General features: G+C 43.7%; 1 protein-coding gene and 1 long non-coding RNA gene across 20 annotated transcripts in view; one reads left to right on the forward strand and one right to left on the reverse strand.

The window, feature by feature from the left end:
- FGGY (FGGY carbohydrate kinase domain containing) overlaps positions 1-23,064 on the reverse strand; it is a 395,846-nt gene that overhangs the window by 139,335 nt on the left and 233,447 nt on the right. Inside the window, exon 1 of one of the 19 annotated variants that reach the window (XM_045897587.3) lies at positions 13,045-13,064. The exons of the other annotated variants lie outside the window; for them this stretch is intronic. Within the exon in view, the coding sequence (XP_045753543.1) occupies positions 13,045-13,047 (3 nt within the window). The 5' untranslated portion in view covers positions 13,048-13,064. Of the gene's footprint in view, positions 1-13,044; positions 13,065-23,064 lie in introns of those variants that run through there. 19 annotated transcript variants of the gene reach the window in all.
- On the forward strand, positions 8,970-14,156 carry LOC123859555 (uncharacterized). Its single transcript, XR_006794518.2, has 3 exons — positions 8,970-9,135; positions 12,067-12,205; positions 14,071-14,156. It is a non-coding gene; the product is annotated as an uncharacterized LOC123859555 (long non-coding RNA).

Here is a 23,064-nt window from a genome sequence, read left to right on the forward strand (position 1 = left end):
GCAAGGGCCATCACAGCCAGCATAGACTCATTCAAATGGAACAAACCTTCTGGCCCTGATAACAAGTTAGGGAATCTGCATTTCTAAAAAGCTTTTGGAAAATTTTCCCCTATAGGCTTGTGAAGAGCGGAGGGAGTTGAGTGTGGGTTGAGTCAAAGACCTATCTCTTCCAGCCTGTGGGATTCCAGCCAGGTGATCTCACACAAGCTCATCTTTCTGGGCCTCAGTTCCCTCAGTTCAAAAAGGGGAGGATTGATACAAATGTTGGAGGACTTTGGTGAAGATGGAATGAGCCATCAACTACAAACAGCTTATTATATGTTCAATACCAAATACACGCTGGTTCTCCTTGAAATGAAGCTTGTGATGGAACAGTCAGGGAAAAGATTGAACGACCACAGCCAAAAGTAATTACGACCCGGTAAGAAGGTCTCTAGATTTGTCCATGGTCTAATTTAGCCAATATTCTTAACAATGAAGTAGACCATGATACAGAAGTAAAGCTTATCATATTTTCAGACAGTATAAACGTGGGAGGATATTATGCTCCATATGATGGAGCATGTCCAAATCAAGATTCAAAATTACTTCCAAGAGCTAGAACATTAAGCAAAATACAAGAAACTAGTGAACATTTGTTGAATCGTATGGTTCAACCTTCATACTTAAAAGGTACTGGAAATATTCTCTTCCATAATACTCCTTCTCACGGGTGGTGGCACAAGAGTATTCAATTTGGTAAGGTTTAAACATCATGTAGACATGTGCTATATTCTTTAATTATGTGTGATATAAATAAAATAAAGTTATAGAAACCTGCAATAAAACAAAACATTTGATTGCACACCATATGCCAGGCACTGAGATCAGCATCAAGCCTATAAAAATAATAAAGTAAAATAATAATAACAATAATAATTACTAATAAGGCATGGCCCCTTTCCTCAAAGGGCTCCTCGTCTTAACCAGGCAGACAAACGGTAGAAATTACAACAAAGCGTGCTAGGTGCTACAGTCAGGTAGGAGAGAAGTGTGGCAGAAACCCAAGCTTTCCAGAGATGGCCACATGTGAGCTAGGCCTGAAGGAAACAACTGTTTCCAGGCTGGGCTCACACTCATGAAGCTGCACAGGCATTTTGGTTTTCATGAAGGCTTACAGTTCTGAATTCTACTTTAACTAAAAGGTCATAAGGTTTGAAGGATAGGTGTATTTTTGCATCAATAGACCCTAGTGCTCATCAAAAATTCAATTTTTTAAAAAGCCATGGCTTTTGGGGCGCCTGGGTGGCTCAGTCATTAAGCATCTGCCTTCAGCTCAGGTCATGATCCCAGGGTCCTGGGATCGAGCCGCGCATCGGGCTCCCTGCTCAGTGGGGAGCCTGCTTCTCCCCCTGCTTGTGTTCCCTCTCTCGCTCTGTCTCTCTCTGTCAAATAAATAAAATCTTTAAAAAAAAAAAAAAAGCCATGGCTTTTGAAAAGGAAAAAGTTCCCAGTGAAACCACCCTCTAAGTCAGGCAATGATAGAAATAATCACACAGAAATAAGGATAATAATAAGAAATAATAAAAGAGTAATTGCTAACAGTTAACTGCGGGCTTATAAAATGCCAAATACTCTTCTAGGCTCTTTACAGACGTTCTGTCATTTAATACTCATGAAAACCCAATGAGATAGGTCCTATTATTATACTCACCCCAAAACGAGGAAATCTAAACTGAAGGAGGTCAGAGACCTAGTATATAAAAGAGTAGTAACTTCAGATCCAAACAAGATCCAAGCTATGAACTTATTTCCCTCTGCAGATCCTATTTTCCTCATCTATAAAATAAATAGGTTGGACTAGAATATTTAATAACTCCTTTGTCTTAGAGATTATGTAAGATTCCATGAAGTTGAGTCATTCTTCCCCAACCTGCCAATGAGAATTCTCCAGCAGGCTATTTCAACACAGACACTGCCCCATGGCTCAGGGGATCCCGCTGGGTGGCCTCTTGGGGCTTCTCAAAGTCCCAACTTTGCCCAGCCACCCCTGTGACTGTGGCCTAGATTATCAGGGGCCTTTCTCGACGATCAGCTTCATGAATTGCATTTAATGGCTACTATACATAATATCTGACATTCACTGAGCAAATACTCAGCAAATATTTCTTGGATACACACGGAGTTCAAACTATTGCTTCAAACATGCAAAGATACAGAAAGATGGGCATCAGAGCCCTGTATCCACCTGCGGTTTGCAATCTAGTAGGAGATAAGGTGCATGATGGGCTGGGGGTAACTCAGGTATCAAGTGATTTGTGAGTTTATATTTGTATTCAAACGTGCAATTACCCTGCTAGTACATGGAGTTGAACAAGCATGGCCCATCTGATAGCTGAAGACAAAGGCGTGAGGAGGGTGGGCAGACTACCGGGGATCACAAGGATGAGAAACGGCCGAGCAGGGAGTAGAAGCCACCCTCCATTTGCTCCTGCCTCTTTGCATGTCCTTGCCCAAGCTGGTTCCATGAGTGGGTGCCACTGGCTACGTTTCAGCAGAGGCTACGCTCTCGTCAGCTGAGGTTCCCTGCAGTGCTAAAGCCCAAGAGCTTGCTCACACCTCTTGCTGGGACAGATGACTGGGCTCCGAGCAGGGAGCCACTCCAGCAATTTCCGTTCTGCCCGGCCCCCTCCCCATCACACCGGGGTTGGCAGAAACCTCTGGCAGGGGCGGCAGGCAGGCTCCAGGCGCCAGTGGTGCTGGGAGGGAGCAGGAGGTTTTGTTCTGAGTGCCTCCAGCCAGGTTGGGAATTTTAGAGGGTAGCCACAGGCATGTGTGGGGCTGAGTATTTCCGTGGTGGCTCATCTCTCCCTCCAAACGGACCGTGCTATCGTCTTACTAGGAAAAAAACCATTTACATACATTCCAGCCAACTCCCAGCTCACTCCACAGTACAAAAAAGAGCACAGAGAATTTGGTTTTTGAATGGGGCTCTTAGCCTTGACCTCTATTTCTGTACTTCTCAGATTAAATTGTAATGAGTTGGGTGCCTCTCCTGCGAAAGAGTGAGGAGACACCTCTTATCTCAAAGACAGTGAACATGATTTAGTAATGTGAGCACAGACCTTGGGAGTTAGACAAACCTGAGTTTCGATTCTGGCCTGGCTGTTTATTAGCCATGTGCCTTTGAATCTGTCTGAGACTCAGTTTCCTCATTTATAACTGGGATAATCTCACCTCCCACAGAGTTCTGTGTGAGTCCTAAGTGGTATAATGTGTATAAAAATCTTAGGACATAATATGCTCCCAAGAAATGTGAAACAACAGATGGCTTAACTCTACTCCTTTCTGGGACAGTGGAAAGATCTGGAGTCCAAAGTCCTGGGTTCCGTACTAGGCTCTACCCCTTTTTAGTTCTGTCCCTTTGGGAGGTTCTCCTTCCTCATCCCTCCTAAACTCACTCCTCCGTGTTTGTCTCATGGGGTCAGCCCATCCCTCCCATGGGTGCGATGGCAATTTTTATGCTGTTGAGTCTCAAATTGTTCTCCCAAACTCAGGCCTTGCTCTTGAGTTCCAAAGTGGACACCTGACCTGGATGTCTAATCAATGTATCCAAAATAGAACTCGCCATCCTTCCTCCCAGGGCTGCTCTTGTGCTGGGGTCCCTGTCTGCCTATCTATCCAACCACTAGGATACCATTCTTAACCTTAAGATGTAGTCATCTTTCTCCTCTGCCCCATAACAGGCCCTATACGCTGCCAACTCTATTTTTTAAACAAAGCTTGTTTCTCCCCATTGCCCCATTAGTCCAGTCCTTTATTATCTCTCGCTTGGGTTACTGCAATAGTAATTAAGCTGGTTTCCCTGTCTCAAATACTGCCTTCTCCTGCACCCCCCAAAACCCTGCTCAGAGAATCCAACTTCCTTACCTCCAATACAATGATCCTTCTAACACACATATCATATCCCTTACATGCTTTAGGGGTTCCCCATGACATATGAGACCTTTCTGACCTGGCTTTTATCTATGTGTCTCGCCTTATCACACATGGTACCATTTCCTCACTGTTTGTTCCATCATTTTTACTCCAAGAAGCCCATCATAGCCTAGAAATTCCCCCAAGTGTGCCATTTTCTTTCTCATCTCTATGTCTTCATAAATTCTCCTCTAAAAGGCATTCCTTCTGACCTCTCCCTGACTAACTCTTCCATGTCCTTTTATAGGATTCAGCTCAATATTATCTGCTCTGGGAAGCTTTTCTTTTTTTTTTTTTTAAAGATTTTTTTTTTTTAATTTATTTATTTGAGAGAGACAATGAGATAGAGAGAGAGAGCATGAGAGGGGGGAGAGTCAGAGGGAGAAGCAGACCCCCTGCCGAGCAGGGAGCCCGATGCGGGACTCGATCCCGGGACTCCAGGATCATGACCTGAGCCGAAGGCAGTTGCTTAACCAACTGAGCCACCCAGGCGCCCTCTGGGAAGCTTTTCTAAACCCTGACTGGTTGAGTTGCTTCTTCTTACATCTTCCTTAACCCTCTGTACTTCTACACTGTAGGCTGTCACAATATATGTTACATGTATACACAGTATATTGTGTATATTAAGTACGTGCATGTGTATATACTTGTACCTATAAATCGCATGTAATGTGTATTTAGTATGTAATATGCATATAAAATGCTTTATAAACTAAATCACACAATGCAGCACATGGCTGAAATTGTCAACAATGTCACAGGACACGTGTTCCATCACCCATAAGTGGCACAGAGTTAATAAAGCTCAGGCTTGCCAAATTTTCCTCTTCTCTGGTTGGAGGTTTCTGAAAGGTTAAGAGTCCTCCAGTAGACATATGCCCTTCCTAGAAATCCAATCCCCTTATTTCAGTTTGAGCAAAACAAGAACACATGAAACCTGTCCACAGATATCTCCTGGGGCTTAGCAGTTTGAGCAGGCAGGAGGGCACTGAACGGGTTTGTCACCCAACCAAACAGTCCCCAAATTTGGGATGGAGGGAGGCAGCCAAATGTTGCTTGCAATGTCCTGAGTTATTTGCCAACTATTTTGGACTCCCTAAACCCCGAATTCCTTAATCTTCATCATTTTGAAACCCATATGTGATCACAATAGAAATTTAATCCATATGTTTCTCATTCACATACACTTAAAACACACTAAAAACACACCCAAAGTTGCTTTGCAAGAGATGGAGTAGCCAAGAAAACTTTGAGGCCTGCCTAAAATTTCCCCCAATTTTCTCTCCTTCACAGATAAGAAGCCACACTTGGCCTCCTCTATACAGGCTCCAGTGAGCTCAGACAGGCTTTCAGCTTTGAAAGCTCCAAGAGCTGTGTGACCCCAAAGATGTAAAAATCATAGCTTGCATCTTTTTCACAGCCTAAACAATCTGTGGTGGGTAAACAGTTCCTGGTCTCTTCTGTGGATCCCATGAGTAAGAGAGGAGGGGCTGGTGGCGTGGGTGGGGGAAGGGGAGGCGGCGAGCAAGAGGAGAGAGGGTGCCCTTTCTGTGTGCTGGTCACCAGATGGATTCTTAGCTCTGCTTCAATGTCACATAGTGAGCTGGATTTTCAGAGTCGGAACCGTATCTTCTATTTCTGCCACATCCCCAGGAATGAGCATAGGACTAATTGAGTGCTTCTCAAATACGACCCAACCAATGTCCTCCTTTGATTCTAAACCAGCTGTTAGGAAAAGCAGCTATCCCTTACAGACTTCAGTTAAAAAGATGCCCAGGGCAGCCTTTAGAGCCGAGGCTGATCAGCAGGTGCAGACGAGGATGACACAGGCTTTTCCCTGAAACAAGCACATGGCACCTGAACGCACCGCACCTCTGTCAGATATCCTCTGATTTCCGACTGCTAAACTGTGGACACTTTCTCTTCCTGCCCGGCTCCTGATTGGCTTCTGAGTTTCCCTTGTTACAACCTTTTTTCTTTGATACCAGTGTCTAGTCTCAGCTATCGTCTCATAAATCTGACCACAGATTTAGAGACTGGTCTGACTCTCAGTGTTTAGTCCTAACTTGCTATATGACATCGGTCCTCGGGGTGTTCCTCTGAAAAATGGGGCAGATAGGACCTCTTTTATAGACTTGTAAAGATTAAATGTGGCACAGTCTATTATAGGCCTTGGTACAGTGCCTGGTACATTCAGTAACCCAGGGAAATGGAGCCTGTCCTAATATCATCACCCCTATACTGGCCAAGGTGTACTTCTTATTTATGGAGCAGATTACAAGGAGGCATTTAATTTTAAAAAGATCTGACACCATCTTGACTAGAATTCTGAAGTAGGGAACAAGGCTTGTATTGGTTCTAGAGAAGAGCAAGATACAAATCAACATGATCATTCAGATGGATTCATTTCTATTTGAAAGACATGTCACTAGGAACAAATGCACCTGAGACATACCCTGTTAACAGCATATGGTGTAAAGGCAAAGAGAACCTTGGCTGAATTATATTGGGGCCTCTTTTGAAAAAAGTCAGAATTGCTGGGCATATGCATCAATCCCTGCCTTTTGGAAGCGCTCTCCAAAAGAACGCACTCCTGTCTTCTCAGGTTCAGCTCAGGGGATTTGGGACATGTCCATACAAGTCTGGACCTGAAGGATCCAGATCTTCAGAACTCTCTCTGCACTTGTGGCCTAAAACAAGAGGAGAAGGCTAAAGTGGCCGGGCAAAGAGAACTAAAAACTGTGCATAGACGCTTGCATAGTTCTCCGACTGAAGGACTGCGAAAAGTATTAGAGGCTGACAAGTGGTTATCGAGTATTAATTAGGGTGAAGGATTTCATCCCTCACATCTTCTCTATAACAAAGCAGGCTGCAAGAGCATTAAAAAATCGTGATGGTTAGCTGGGAGGAGGTCTGGAGAAAGATGGAGAGGGTGGGAACCCCATGTACTTGGGTTGCCTAAGAGGTCAGGAGGGACAGCACATAAGTAGCACACAGACCAGAATGTCCATGTCAGACTGATCCAGGCCCCCCTCCTGCCATCGCCGGGCCAGGGCTCAGAACCCGTCCCAGGCCAGCGTGCCAGGGAGCTGCCGCCCTCTATGCGGAGCTTCTCTCATCCCCACATGGGGCACTGGTATAGCCATTTCCCCGACCCGAGATGCTGGGCAAGCCCGTGTCCCCCAGGTTCGATGGGAACCGAGCTTCAGGGACATTAGGCTAAGCTCCCAGACTCACCAAGAGGGCAGAACGAGCTTTTAGACTCAAATCTGACTCAAGAGTCCACAGGCTTCCTGAGACACCTTTTTTTTTCTTTTCAAAGAGAAAAAAGGGTGTAAACAGGAGAGGCATGGACAGAGAAGGCAGACAGAACCATCTTCAACATCTGGTCTGGGGCCAGCCCAGCACCCCTTGTGCCCTGAGTGGAAGATGTCCCTCGAAAAGTCAATGGACATGATGGGGTTTTCCTACATCGAAGAGGGAGAGAGAGAAAAAAAAAATCACACATTCCAGTGGTATCTTTCCCCTCTTCTCCATATTCAACAGCAGTTCTTTGAGAATGCGAAGTGACTCTCACGTTAAAGAAAAAAAGAAAAAGGAAAGACTTAAAAATTGCTTCCCTATTTGAATGAGTTCCTATGAAAGGGAAATGGTTCAGAGAGGTAGGAAGACTCAAGGAAGAAAGGGCACTGAGAGGGAAAGCGGATCCTGGGGGGTTTGCCCTCTGCCCGTACTCTATAAAAGACCATGCTAATAAGTAAGATATGTAAACACTGCGAAACCATCAGAAACAAATGAAAAGGAGGGCTTGAGAGGAACAGTGTTCAGCTGGGGCCCAGGGCCAGGAGGCAGCTTTTGTTATGAATAGATCATCTGCATGTGAAACAGACCTGATTTTAACCCTTGGCGGAGGCTACCCAGTGTCTAAGAATGTATCGGGCCCATCTGGACTTCCTTAGAGAAAAGGAGAAAAAAAGGGGGTAACAGGGAAGAAAAAAGGGGGAAAAACAGCTATCTGTGAAATGCTATGACATGATGTAGGGCAGGGTTACAGTTCTGTGAGTGCGGTTTAAACAGTTTCTGTGTTATTAATCAGTAACACATGTAGCTCACAAAAAACAAAGGACAATTATAATGGCTTTTTTTTTTAAGGCATTACAGGTGAATGAATGGGGGTGGGGTGGGGAAGGGAGGGAAGGCAGCTAACATTTGCCAAGCACCTACTAGGTGCTGACTGTTTTATACACATCCTCGTGCATCATCTTCATGATAATCCAGCCATTTCCTTCAGTTTACAGATGAAGAAACAGTGACTCACAGAAGTTCAAAGACGTGTTTATGGTCATATATGCCAAGTGGCAGAAGTGATCTGAGTCAGTCTGATTCCAAAGGCCATGCTCTTCTCATACCTGGCTACTTGAAGAACCACAGAAGTCAGATGAATGTAAGGGGCTGGTAGAAACAGCCCTCCCCCTCCCTGGACATGTGAGCTGTTGCTGTGGGTTGCCAGAAGACGCTCAGGGCAGTGCCTAAAGGTACTCTCAAGGGGCAAACCAAACCCAGTTTCTGGATATCTGTGTGCTTCCTACGCTCCTGCCTTCCTCCCTCTCTTCACTCATCATGCAGCCATCAGAGACAAGATTAAATGAAACCGGCCACCAATGCCAGCCTGGCTTCCAGGATGTGTGAATTCCAGCAGAACTCCCTGTGTGTTGATACCCTGTGTGTGTGGTGTAGACCGATTTGCCATTGGCCTCGCAATTTGAGAATTTGGCTCTCACCTGAGGGACAGATGCCGGAGTGAGGAGTAAGAGCTATTTGTCCACTTCACTGGCCTGCACTCTTAGGGTGGTGACTGAGCACTCCGCTGTGGAAGGAGGAAACATCCCTGCACACCTGCCTCTGGAGGATACAGAGAAGGTTTGGGGGTTCCGTGAGGCCTGGGGGCCGGTGACAAGTCTTCCTCCAGGCTGACTAGTGCCATGGAGAGAGTTTTGTTTAGTTCAGCCCGGTCAGGAATCACAACTCCACAATCCATCTCTGAGACCCTGAGAGATGCCAGTTTCCTCCAGTGTTAAAGGCACAAAAGAACATTCACCTTCCAAGATGTTCGGACAGAATAGAGCCAATGCAGAGAAAGCCTTGACATGCCGCCTGTCCACAGTAAATAATCAACAAGTAAGAGCTGATTATTTAACTTTCTCTACTCTCATTTTTTTTTAAAGCCGGGAAATGTTTAATCTCTGTTTTTCTGAGTTCAGAGTACAGACTGGTCTGGCTAATCCTGGTAAGGTGCAAACCACCGCTCTGTGCCGGTAGAGGGTGGGAATAGCTGGAGACAGAGTGAGTTTTAGGTGGAAGAAATCTGGGTCTCATTTTTCATGCCAGACCAAGAGGATTGTTTGGATCTCGGTTTGAGTTCCTGGTGGTTCATGGTAAAAAAGCCATCTAATGTTTACACTTGAGGCATTTCTGCTAATTGAGGCTCTGTACTCATCTGTCAAGAGTTTACATAATAGCTGCCTTTGGGGGGGCGGGGCTATTAACTGAGATCATGCATGCCAAACACCTGGTATGGTTTCCCCACACATAGTAGGTGCCTAGTATGGGTAATGGCCGGGGGGAGGAGGGCTCATGAAGCATCTGCTGAGAATCAAGATTCTCCAGAACAGAGACACTTCATGCATTTCTTCAGCAAACATTTAACTGAGCACCTATTATGGGGGTCAGGTTCTGGGGAAACAGAGATGAAGGGATACTGTCCTTGTCCTAGTTTTCAACGTAGTTAGGGTGTGTGACAGTTAATCTACGAAAAAGGTCTAAGTTCTTAGTACAACAATGGCTTGAAGAGAGTGCTATGGTTTGGCTGGAATGTAGAATTTACAGTAATAATGAGAAAAATCCCACACATGTCAAGTTGCCATATGCCGTGAGCAAAGGACTATGTTCGTGGCTTTACGTGAACTATCTCATTTCATAATTATTATAGGCTTGTAAAGACAGGTATCAGTATCTCCATTTTACAGACGCAGGAACTGAGGCTTACAGGGGTCATATAACTTGCTCAAGGTAAGGCTTTTTCCATGGAGCAGGAGATAAAAAAAGAAAATCAAACCTATGAGTCGGAGGACAGGCAGAGGACAGATCATGAAAGGTTCTTTCACGACAGGCTAAGTAGTTGGAACTGTTCTCTTGAAGGCAATGGGGAAATAATCCCAATTTGTGTTTTGGTTACTTTGTAGCTAGAAGCCCACACACCCACCGCCGTCCCCTCCCATCCCAAGCACGTATTCAGGATTACCAGAGGCTGGACTTACACAGTGGTTCATTTCAGTTTGTTCTGATTCACAACTGAATGCATAATGAATGATAATCAGCTGTTACGTTGCCCAAAAGTTTGTGGTCACAGGCTATATAACTCTTCCACACAGAACTAGGCCTTCCCTGGCCCTGCAGAGCCTCTGAGCTCCAGATCAGCTTCATGGTGTGGAAGTATGTGTGGTTTCTTCTGTTTTGCTAAGTCAACAGTTCCAGGCAGGGGAAAAGAGGCTTTGCCTCAAAATCTGTTTCTCTAAAAGCCCTTCACTGCCTCACCTCATTTTATCCATCTCCTCTTTCCCAATTCACCCTCCCCACAGCCTTCAGACCCTCCATGCTTTAAATGGCCCCAAAGTGCTACCTTGACCTTGGACTTTTAAACTACCTCATCTGCCAATACATAAATGGTGATCCCAGGACATTGCAAAGGGGCAGAGGGCAACTGCCAGCCACTCCAGACATGCTTCTGCCCTGATCTGGTTAAGATCTGGCCCAAGACCCTTGCTTCATCCCTCTTCCATGACATGCCTGGTCCAGAGGACTAGCATTTGAATTTAGTCTTCCAAATCCTGACTCTCCCTGATGACTTTGGCTTAAATGCACTCCACTAGCTCTCCCTACTCTGAAAGTCTTGGTGAGGATCATCACCCAGAGTTGGATTCAGATGAGGGTACCAGCCTCGTACCCAACACCCTACAGAGAGACTCTTACATGTGGCCAGAGGTAAAAGTACACCTCCATGGAGGCAATACCCCATATCAAGTATGTTCCCCATTAAATATCCCCTCCTCCCAGTCCATGTCAATGCACCTAAGATGTCTCCATGCTACAGAGGGTTTCCAGACAGCTGTTACAATCACTAGTTCAACCAATGTTTGATATATCTAGAAGGTAGGAAAGGCCAGTGCTTTTTATTTTATTTTAATTTTTTTAAAGATTTATTTTGGGGGGGGGAAGGGCAGAGGGAGAGAATCTCAAGTAGACTCCCCGCTGAGCGTGGAGCCGGACTTGGGGCTCGATCTCACGATCCTGAGATCATGACCGGAGCCGAAGTCAGGAGTTGAACACTTAACCAACTGAGCCACCCAGGTGCCCCAAAGCCATCACTGTTTAGATAAAGAGATGGAGGCCCTGAAAAATCAAATGAATCACTTAAGTTCACCTAGTCAGAAAGTGTCAATGTCAAAATTAAGACTGTTCCTTTTATTTCTAAGGCCAGTAAGTTCTCTGTTGGTATAGTGTTGAGAATGGATGTACATGATTTCAGAGAAGTCAAAAACACCCTTATAATCCCCCCAAAGCCATCATCCTTCTGGTCTCCTATAGGATGATGTACCAGAGGAGAGCCTCACTCACTTAATTTAAAGCTTTGATTTTGGTAAGAAGACAGATGTTGCACAGGGACACATCCTGTAGTCAGTTATACCACACTATAAAAAGGACATGAATGCACTTTATTTTCCTTAGTGACAGTAGAAAACAGACACATGAGATCATCAGTATTAGGTGAGAGGCTCACCTGCATATGCCATGCCAGACCTTTCTTCAGAAGTTCTTGGTGCAACTCAACAAAAGCACTCAAACAGTAGAGATACCAGTACATAGCTGTGGCATTAAGAAATGGTGGGTTCCCTTGGATCCTCAATACTGGGAGAGTCTTCAAGAACACCTTCCAGATATCAAAAAGGTGAGCCTTCACCACCACACATCTCCAAGGCTTGTCACCCTTCACAGTGGAATCCTGCTAGTGACTGTTTCATGCAAAATTTACTGAAAGTCACTTTGTTCCAGGGACTGTACTAGACACAAGTGCTATAGAAATGAATCAGCCACAACACCTGCCCTCAAGGAATTCACGGCCACGCGAACAAGGAAGACAGACACCCAGGTAACGAACAACAAACAGGGAGGAGTATGCCCTGTGCCACAGGTATGTGCCATGGGAGCACACAGATACTCCACCTCACTTATTCTGAAAATGTCTAGGAAGAGGTGATGCCTGAGCTTAGATGTGAAGGCTAAGTGGGAGTGAGACAGGAGAAGGAGTGGAGGGAAGGGCATTGCAGGCAGAGGGAAAGGAAGCAGCAGGGAGTACAGGGGAGCAGGGCTGGAGGGGAGAGAATGTGAAGAGTAATTCCATGGTGAGTCATTAGAATGGTCAATGGTCATTGACCATTCTAGAATCCAAATGGTCATTAGAATGCTAAGGATTTTTTTTTAATTTTATTTTATTATGTTATGTTAGTCACCATACAGTACATCATTACTTTTTGATGTCGTGTTCCATGATTCATTGTTTGTGTATAGCACCCAGGGCTCCATTCAATACGTCCCCCCTTTAATACCCACCACCAGGCTAACCCATCCCCCCACCCCCCTCCCCTCTAGAACCCTCAGTTTGTTTCTCAGAGTCCAGAGTCTCTCATGGTTCGTCTCCCCCTCCGATTTCCCCCCACGGAAAGGAGAAGGATAACATGTTTCGAACTGGTAGGAGCAATTTGGGCTAAGATCTTTTTCCTCTCTAGGACTCCATTCTGTCTTCTGTATTTGAGAGTATTGAGTTAGATGATCTTTACATGTTCCTTCGGGGTCTCCCATTCTGTTCATCAAATGAATGATTAAAATTACAGGAATCTATTTCATGGTGTTATAGAGTTGGTAGCTAAACATTATAGATGGTGCCTGAAAAAAGTGTTAAGCTCTGATGAAGGAGACAGAACACAGAATGGCTTCAAGTGATTTGAAATCAAAGCGAGGTCTGCCACTTACCATGTGATGGGGTAAATCCCTTATCTACCCTCTCATCTATAACAGGGATAGCAATGCTTTGTAGGGAAACTGTAAGAAATAGAGAACACCAAATATGTTAAAATACCTGGCATATAAGCAGTTACTCAGCAAATGTCCAGTGACTGTATTGATGGGACTAGACAGACTGTAGCTCAGTATATTCTTTCAACTTTTACTGTCTGTCTGCTACATCTAAGACCTTGAGTATGCAGAGATGAATGAGCCACAGCGGCAGCCCCTAGGAGCTCAAGGTGTAGTGGCAGGGACACACATTTAATACATTTTTACAAAATAAAATGGGTGTAACAACAAACATATATATAAATTGCTACAGTAACACAAAAGAAGAGGAGGCTACTTTTGCCTGGGGTCACGGGAGGAAGCTAGGCCAAGCTTTAGAGAAGAGGTAGTGTTTACATTGGTGACCAGCAGTTCATAAATAAGCTGCTTAGGACACCATTTAATATATCTCACTCAACACAAGTTGTGAGTCATTTTATCTCTAGGCCCAATTGTGTCCAATGAAGAATTTTTCACCTGGGGATTCTAATGAAATTCCTCCTCATGCAAATGGTCTCAGGGAATAAAAAATAAGGGATTAAGTTAAAAGGGGGAAAGGAAAAAAAAAAGCATTAATTCATCTGTAAATTTTTAACTTTTCCAAGTTCTGTCGTGAAATATTACCATGTTCTTGGCCAAAAACCTAATGGGATCTTAACTAGGAAGGCACAAAGCTTAGGTGACTGATCAATGCCTCATCCCCCAAAAGCTTTCAGGGAAGATCTAAAATGACCTATGTGATCCACAGCTCCAAGTCATTTCCCCCATGTATAAACTAGAGGAAAAGTTCACCTAAGCCATTATCGAGCGCCACCACTCAGTATTTGATTTTAACGGATCGGGGCGTTTCAGCATTTAAATAGGCCAAGTGAGAGGAAGAATTCTCACTCCCCATAGTCACGGGGAAGGACACTCAGCGGAAGAGGTGCACTTCTTCCTTAACAGTGAACAAAAGAAGCTTGAAGAAAATGACGGATGTGTCATGCGCCCTTGGACCTTTGCATGATGATGACGATGATGATGATGATGAAGAAGGAGGAGGAGGAGAAGAAGAAAAACAACTGGAGAAAGAGAAGGAGGATGGAAAATACATGTGGCGGGGCTGCAGAACTGAAAATTCTAGATTTAGGATGCACACTGCTGCACGGAGTTCAAAGACAGCCACGTTCCAGTTCTACAATGTGAGAAGGACCTGTGGTTGCTGAGTTAGTCATCTGTAAACCTAAAAATCAAGAACGTGTAAGTCTGAGAGGCAGTTCCATGTAGTGGTTAAGAGCATGAACTTGATTAAAGTGAAACAGAACTGAGAGCTAGGAGTCCTGAGGAGAGAGATTAAATCTGGCCAGGGCAGGGGCACAGAGGAGGGGGCATGGAAATGCAGCCTCAAAGGATACTCAGAATCTTAGCAGGCTCGGCTGGGGCTCAGCTGTAAGGAAAAGGGGTAAAAGGAAGCTTTCTTGCCCGAAGGAATGGCATGTGGAAAGGCTAAAGCAAATTAGAAAGCATTCCTTCATTCAAGAAGTATCTCTTGAATGTAAGTGTCTACTATATTCAAAGCACTGTTCAAGGGGCAAGGACATAGCTGTGAAAAAACAAACTCCCACTTTCATGGAACATATGATCTGATGGAGAGTGGGGTGATAAAAACACATGAATATTCAAATATATAATATGTCAGGTCTGATAATGCTATTTAGAAAAATAAAGCAGGAGAGAGAGGTTAAGTGGTATGGTGAGGGCAAGCATTGCTATTTTAATAAAGGGTGATCTGGGTGGACCTTAATTATGAGGTTGCATTAAGCAGAGACTGTAAGGGAGGGAGGGAGTGAAGCATGCAGTTAGGCATGATACAAGCAGAAAGGTAAGAGCGAGTGCAAAGGCCCTGTGGCAGGGATGTGCTTGCTGTCTTATATTAGCAGTATAGCTTGAGTGGTATGAACAAGGAGAAGAGTGATAGAGGGAGGATAAGTAAAGACGAGTAGATAAATGGTGAATTAGGAGTGGGATATGGGGTCAAGAGAGTTTTTGTTTTTGGTTTTTTCCCTCCCTCCCTCTGGTTCTTTAGAAGGCAGCTATTATAGCATGCTCTAATCTTAAATGATTAAGTAGAAAAAGAGATTTGTCAATGCAGAAGGGGGAGAATGCAAAGAGCCTGTGTATGTCCTGGTTTATTAAAGGACCTTTACAGGTAGGTGTACAGGACGAAAACAGCTTTATTCACTGCACTACTCCCTGTTAAACTTGTTCTGTGAACTGTTTTTCCTTGTCCTGTGATGGAATTTTAGGTGGATCCATGGTATTCCTAAACTCTTAAATAACAAACAGTTCACTGTTTACCTTCAAGTAAACATGGTACACAAATGTGTGTACTCCATTGTAATAATTAAAACTCCCATCTCACTGAATTAAAAATTCTCCCTCCTATAGCAACAGTTTATTTCAGGCTTAGAAGCATACCTAGAGAAGGGGAGGGGAGCTATCCTGCTTCTCTCTTTTCTTGCTCCACCTTCTCCTCCAAGGGCTCTGCACTCCACATAGGGGGTAGGGTGCCTAGGGAAGGTCTTACTTAACTGATATGGTCGTCACTGGGCTTCCATATATGTTCTCAGGGTGGGGTGCATATCCAATATGAGCTCTCTTGTCCTGTGGTCTTGGTGATTCACTGCAATGTCCCCCTGGGGACTCCCTCCACCTCCCCACAGTAGTATGCTTGAAGCTAGCTTGCTCTCTGTCCCCTGCTCTACTCCCAACTCCCTTTCAGCCCTGGTCTTCCAGTGGTTTACCTATCTATGGGGATCACACTGCTTCTTCAGTTGAACCTTCTGGATGGGGTCCCACTTAAGATCTGCACAGTTGGCTCCTTTGTGCTGGGCCCACACACACCTTTGCCTTGTTTTTAGTGGACATACACCTGTTCCCAAAAGCAGCCCTCACTTTCTGCTTAGTATCTCAGATACAATAGTCAACCTCAGCCTCCTTCCTTAGTCCTCACTTTTGACTTCCTCCATCTCTATTTTATACCCCAGGGCAAGTTTTGCAATCTTTTAGCAAGTCCTGCATAAGTGACCTGGTCTCTGAGGCCTCTTCCAAAAACTCCAGAGAAGGAAGACCCCTATTATAAGAACCCATGACACACAGCTGGAGCAGCGTGTGTGCTAGGAGAGGGGGTGCACAGAGCTGGAGATGCCTAAACTAAGTGACTTTTACTTCTAGGCAAGATGGTGTCGTCAAAGGCTTTCTGAACAGAGTCCCAAGTTAGGAAAAGGTAATCAATTTCAAGACATTGGACATTCTAATATGGGGTGTTACATGAACTAACTTACTAAATGAAATACCCCTTTGAAACGGGAAGTACACACAGCATTAGAACCACCATCATCAAGTATTTAAAACTATTAAGACATTCTTACCTAACTTCCTGCCTCTTTTATGACAACCACCCTCCCTCAGTTGCTCCCCGACAAATCTGTGTATGTCCTTACTCAGATGTTCAACTCTGTCTTTGATGTAAACTCTAAGCCTGCCACTGTACCCAACCCATCTCTAGTTTAATACTGGAATCATAAACTCTCTAGTCACACAATAAGACAGTCCTTAGTGAATACTTTTGACTTCATTCAGAGTAATCACTTTCATTACTCCATGGACAACATGTATAAATTTAAAGACAATGGCATGAAATAAATGGCTAACTTTAAGGAAAAAATGAAATAAGCTATTATTCTATTAAAGAGCGTATTTTATTTTTGTCCTGATTAAATCATCTTTAACCACCTGGCTTCAGTTCAAATAAATGTGAATCTCTAGGGGCAAAGTCTAATGGCCATGGGCAGAATGTTCTGGAACTGACTCACTCATATATTCCTTCATATGTCAAATGACTAGCTGACCATGCCACGGGCTGAGAGGAAGCAAGAATGGCAGCACCATGAACTCAATTCATTTTATGATGGGTATGGAAAGGAGTGAGATTTTTGGCTCACTTTAAATAATAATTTGCTAACTTTAATTCATTCATCCAAAAATATGTATTAAGTATCTTCCATTCCTTCATTCGTTCATTCATTCAATATTGAATGCCTAATTGGGTCCCAGGCACTGTGCCAGACACTGGATACCATAGCAAGTTAATGGTCATTGCCCTCATGAAGTTCACCGCGATGGAGCTCTGTGGCTATGGAATTAGACTGCCAAATAAAATAATCCTTAGTGGCTACTCAAGCACAGGATACTGATCATCTGTCCTGAAGGCTACAGAAGGTCATTTTCTCAATGCCATAAATGGTATATACATCAGAAATCTCCAGCAAATACCATGCTCACTGGAGAAATGTTAGATACATTCCCTCTAACGTAAGAAACAAGATGAGATTACTTTTTATTATCCTAACTGCTCGACAAAATCCTGGAGGTCCTGATAAACATAATTAGACAAAATTTCACAACAAAAGGTACTGAGAAGGGAAAAAAGAGACAAAATTTTGCAGGTGAAATGATCTCACAGACATAGCTCATACTGTCCCCTCTGCTCACTCTTTTTTCTAACCAGAATATTACAATTCAACCTTACTGTCTTACAGAAGCCTTCTCCGACCATCCAAATCACATTAGGCTACCTAGCTCGATAGTTTAGGAATTACTGGCAAAGATAGGATGCATGCAGACAGTGTAAAACACATGCACATTTTAGGGGCGCCTGGGTGGCTCAGTTGGCTGGGCGGCTGCCTTCGGCTCGGGTCATGATCCTGGAGTCCTGGGATCGAGTCCCGCATCGGGCTCCCTGCTCGGCGGGGAGTCTGCTTCTCCCTCTGACCCTATCCCCTCTCATGCTCTCTCTATCTCATTGTCTCTCTCAAATAAATGAATAAAATCTTTAAAAAAAAAAAAAACACATGCACATTTTAAAACTTAGTAAGAGTACTTAGCAAGGTCAGTGGACATAAGATCAATGTCTTAAGATCAAATATATTTTTCTACTCCAGCAATAACTAAATAGTAAATACAATAGAAAACTAGATGCAATTCATAAAAGCGATTGAAAGTCACAATATAGGAATCTGATTCCTTTACCTGTGTTCCTTTGCTATACATGAATTAGAGTGTAGAAACAAACTAATATATTTTATTTTTATTTACTTTTAAGAAGGTATTTATGTGTCACTTCTTTCACAAAGGGTGTGTGTGGTATGCTGAGTAATGGCCCCCCAAAACATACCCATGTCCAAATCCCTCCAACCTGTCAATGTTACCTTATAAGGCAAAAAAGAAAGGATTTTGTAGATGTGATTACATCAAGGATCCTGAGATGGGGGAGATAATCCTCGATCATCCAGGTGGGCTCTAAGTGCAATCATAAGGGAGACTGGCCACAGATGTGGAGAAGGCAGTATGACTATGGAGGCCACGATGAGTGATGCAGCCACAAGCCAAGGTAAACCAGCTCAAAGAGGCAAGGAACAGAGTCTACCCTGGAACCTTCAGAGGGAGGCCCAGCTGACAGCTGATCTCAGCTTAGTGAAACTGATTTTGGACTTCTGGTCTCCAGAACCTTAAGAAAATAAATGTGCATTGTTTTAAGCCACCAAGTTTATAGTTATTTGTTACAGAAGCCATAGAAAACTAGTACAAAAGGTTGAGTGTATTTTAAATACTTCCCCAATACACATGTGCACACGTGCACACGCACACACACAACACATATATTATAGTAACGTGTAATGTAAGACTGATGAAAATCAGAGTGGAAATATGGCAGAAAGAAGGTTCAATATTTTAGCTTGAGTGTTCAATTTTAACTCTGAGCTTCCTGGCTTCCAGGGTTAGAAGAAAAAGATGATCGGTTGTACAGCTTTTATTACTAGAAAACAGAAAATATTGTGATGTTCAGATTAAAGATCACTTTTCCAGTCATATGAATTCTAAAACAAATTTTCCAGCATGACTTTATAGGGGGTAAAATGAATGCCATATTAACTCATCTGCATGGGCCCAGCAAATACAGGCACAGCCCTCATATGGCTGTTATTTTTTTTTTTCTGTATTTTTAAATTTTTCATTCAAAAATGATTTGACTACAGAAAAGTTGCAAAAACAGAAGAATTCCCTATACCCTTCACCTAGGTCCTGCCAATATTTTGCATAAGCATTGTACCCGTATTTTATATATTTATATTTTTATATTTTTTCTGAATCATTTGAGAGTAGGCTGCACACATGGCCTTCAGTTGTCACATCTCTTTAGTCTGTTTTTTTTTTGTTGTTTAAACTGTATTTATTTGACACACACAGAGATAGAGAACACAAGCAGGGGGAGCAGCAGGCAGTGGGAGAGGGAGAAGCAGGCTCGATCCCAGGACCCCGAAATCATGACCTGAGCTGAAGGCAGACGCTTAACCGACTGAGCCACCCAAGCGTCCCTCTTTAGTCTGCTTTAATCTGGAACCCTCCTGTCTTTATTTTTTGTGGCCTGGATATTTTTGAAGAGTAGAGGCAAATTATTTTGTAGGATACCTCTCCATTTGGGTTTCTGACACTTCCTCATGATTAGATTGGGGTTAGGCATTTTTGTCAGGACTACCACAGAAGTAATCACGTGCTCACATGGCTACTTCTTGGGGAGACCTTTGCTTTTGCTAAGAGCCAAGGGCAAAACATTGAATTTTTATATAAAAACACAGCTGATAGTGTTAACCAAAAAAGCTCCTGTCAGCCAAGTCTGTCCAAGGAACGCCTGAGACCCTACTACTGTCTAGCCAGACCTTTGCTCACTAAGCACTAGCTGATCCTGGAAGACTGGGTGACTCACCTAGGAAAGCTATATTGCATCCACTCTGCAACGCTGTTGTTTTTTACTGCCAAAAATGCCACTGACTGCATTTTCTAAACATCCTTCAAATATATCCACTTCTCCCCATCTCCCCCACTATAATCCAAGGCAAGCTGCCATGATATCACCTCTCACCTGGACCCCTCCTCTCCCTCTATATGGTCCCCTAGCATCCACTCTGGTCTTTCTCCAACCTGTTCTCCAAAATTGCAATTATTTAGATCCTTTGTAAATTCAAATATGTTACCCACTGTCATTACAACCTTTCAGTTTCTTGTAAGATATAAGACCAAAATCCTTCATAAGGCTTATAGATCCAACCTGCCCTGCCCCTTTTTGCTTCTTGAGCCTTAACAGGTACCACTCCATTCTCCTATGTCACCTTGAACCTGCCAAGTTCCCTCCCATTATCCTGCTGCAATTTCTAGACCACTTTCTTCTCAACGACCACCATGGAGACACCTCCTTCCTCCCCTATCAGGCTCTGCTTAGTGACATCACTGCCTTACAGAAGCCAACCACCCAGACTGTATCAGTCACTTGGCTTTATGCTCTTATGGTTGTTCCTTTGCTTTACAGCACCTATATATCATATTACAGAAGAGTGTATAAAACATGTGTACATTTTAAAGACTGATAGTAAGTACTCATGTGGGGCACCTGGGTGGCTCAGTTGGTTAAGCATCTGCCTTTGGCTCAGGTCATGATCCCAGGGAGCCTGCTTCTCCCTCTCCTCCCTGTTCGTGCTCGGTCATCTCGCTCGTGCTCTCTGTCACTATCTTTGTCTCTCAAATAAATAAAATCTTTTAAAAAGGGGGGGAAAAAGTACTCATGCATCTTTCACCAGTAAATGCCAACTCCCCAAAACCCCACTGGAAGGCTTCTTTCTACCTCCACAACCAGCACCCCCAGCCATGTAATTAACTAGTGTCCTGATATTCATAGTAATCATTTCCTGACTTGTCTTCCTAAGTTTGGCACCTATATATGCATTCCTAAAATATACTGTTCCTCTTGCCTCTTTTTGAATTTTATATGAATAGTTCTGTATTTCTTGCATATCCTGTTTCTTTCACTTAAAACTGTTGTTCATATAGCTTTAGTTCCTTCATTTTAAATAGGCACACCACTGTAGGAATATAATACAATTTAATTATCCATTCTGTGACTTGTAGAAGTCTGCACTGACTCACATTTGGGGCCAGTATGAGAAATTATGCAATGAATACTCTTGTACTTGCCCTGGGTGCACATGGGCACACAGGTGTAATACCTTCTCCAGGTTTTTACCTAGGAATGGAATTGGTGGAGTGCAGGGTAAATGCATATTCAAAAGACATCAATTTGCTGTTTTCCAAAGTGATTGCACCAATTCATACTCCCACCAGCAGGGTATGACTGTAAAGCATTTATCAAGGTCCATAATCACATATTTTTGTGACTGTTTGCTTAGTATCCCTCCCTTCCACTAGACTGTTAGGTCTAAGTCTACTTGTGCTATTTTCACTCCAGCATCTGGCACAGAGTAGATGCTCAAAAACAATTGTCTGAATAAAAGAAGGTGCTCTGGATAAGAAAGTTTCATATTTTCAATGTGAGCAGAGATCTGACTTCAAAACCCATGTCTTCTCTACCACGTTATATTTTCCTTATCTCAAAAGAGTGATGATCATTTGTATCCTACTTTCCAATGTAATGGTAGTAATCAAATGAGATTACAGATGCCAATGTAACAAACACGGAAAACACTCCAGGAGTGTTGCACTACTATGCACCTGGACCCAAAGATCCACAGATGGGGTATATGAAAGCTGGCTGTCAGTGGCAAATGCCTTATGAATGTATGTGGATTAAGATTACTTTGTAGAGGAAGACTGGGGTCTCAGATATCACTGCAGGGAAAACCAGGGAGACCAATTAATGCTTTCAAATCCAAGCTGCACCTGTGTCCCAAATGATCACTAGCACAAAAGGAGCTTGCTCCAAGCCCTGATCAGAACAAACATTTTAAAATGCTTTCACCCAGGTGGCATCATCTTTCATCTGCGCCAGGGATCCAGGAAGGGCTGGGCAGAGAACTGGATTAGACACTCTGCTTCAGCTTGGCACTGTGGGCTCAAAAGTAAACTGACTTCCTATTTACACTGAAAGATCTTAGGCCTTTGTGGTTTCCTGTTGCATACTGGTGTGTCTGTGCTTTGGTTTCTGTTTGTCTTCGCAGAGCTGCAAATGGGGTCTCTGTTTCACTTCATTCTGCTTTTCATGAGAAAATAAGAATTCTACAATCTCTAATTGTTGGCAGATTCCACCAGGTACTCTAGCCAACTCCTGACTTCCCATGCCGTCTGCACTTCAGCTCACCGAGAGAAAACTTATTTGAAAGGAAGGGACTCAAGGAACCTGTGTCCCAAAACGACAGGGACTGACTGTCCAACTTGATTTCCTTCATTTTGCAGTCATTTTACATGCATTGACTTCACGCTTAACTTCATCAAGTGTAAATTTAGAGTCCTCCTATGTACAAGAGGCTCTGCAAAGCCCGGCGGAAACACTGATGGAAAGATACTGGAACTGCTACTCGGGAGAAGCGGAACGCGGTTTTTCTGCAAGTCCTCCCTTAGAAGCACTGCGGCACATGTTAAAAGTACAGATTTGTAGACACTCCTTCCCAGGCAGACTTACCCAGTCAGACCCTGTGGGAGTGGGACCTGGGGAAATGCAATTTTAGGGAGCTCCTCAGGTCCACTGTATGCACGCTGAGAACATAATGGCTTGAAGATCAAAGAATTTCCAGTCACAATGGAGACTAGTGACAGAATCAGGAGCCTTTCCTGCAATGAACCAGATTTCCCCCAGCTGCCAGATCCTTCAATTTGAGTAAATAGAGATGAATCCACTAAGGATGCAGAGGAAAAGGCTCAGGGTTTCCTCAGAGAGTATCTGAGTCTTGGCCCTATCACTTGCTAGCTGTGGGATGCTGGACAAATCACTCAGTTTCTTTGAGCCTCATTTTTTAAAAAGAAAACAGCACCTGCTCTGAAGGCACAATTAGTTATTCCGAGTATCAAATTCCACCAGGCATTTAACCAACTCCAAAGCACCAAGAAAGAGTT

Source organism: Mirounga angustirostris, unplaced genomic scaffold, assembly GCF_029215605.1.
Source record: "Mirounga angustirostris isolate CCGP_5_RB_7025 unplaced genomic scaffold, mMirAng1.0.hap1 SCAF_4, whole genome shotgun sequence".
NCBI classification, from domain to species: Eukaryota; Metazoa; Chordata; class Mammalia; order Carnivora; family Phocidae; genus Mirounga; species Mirounga angustirostris.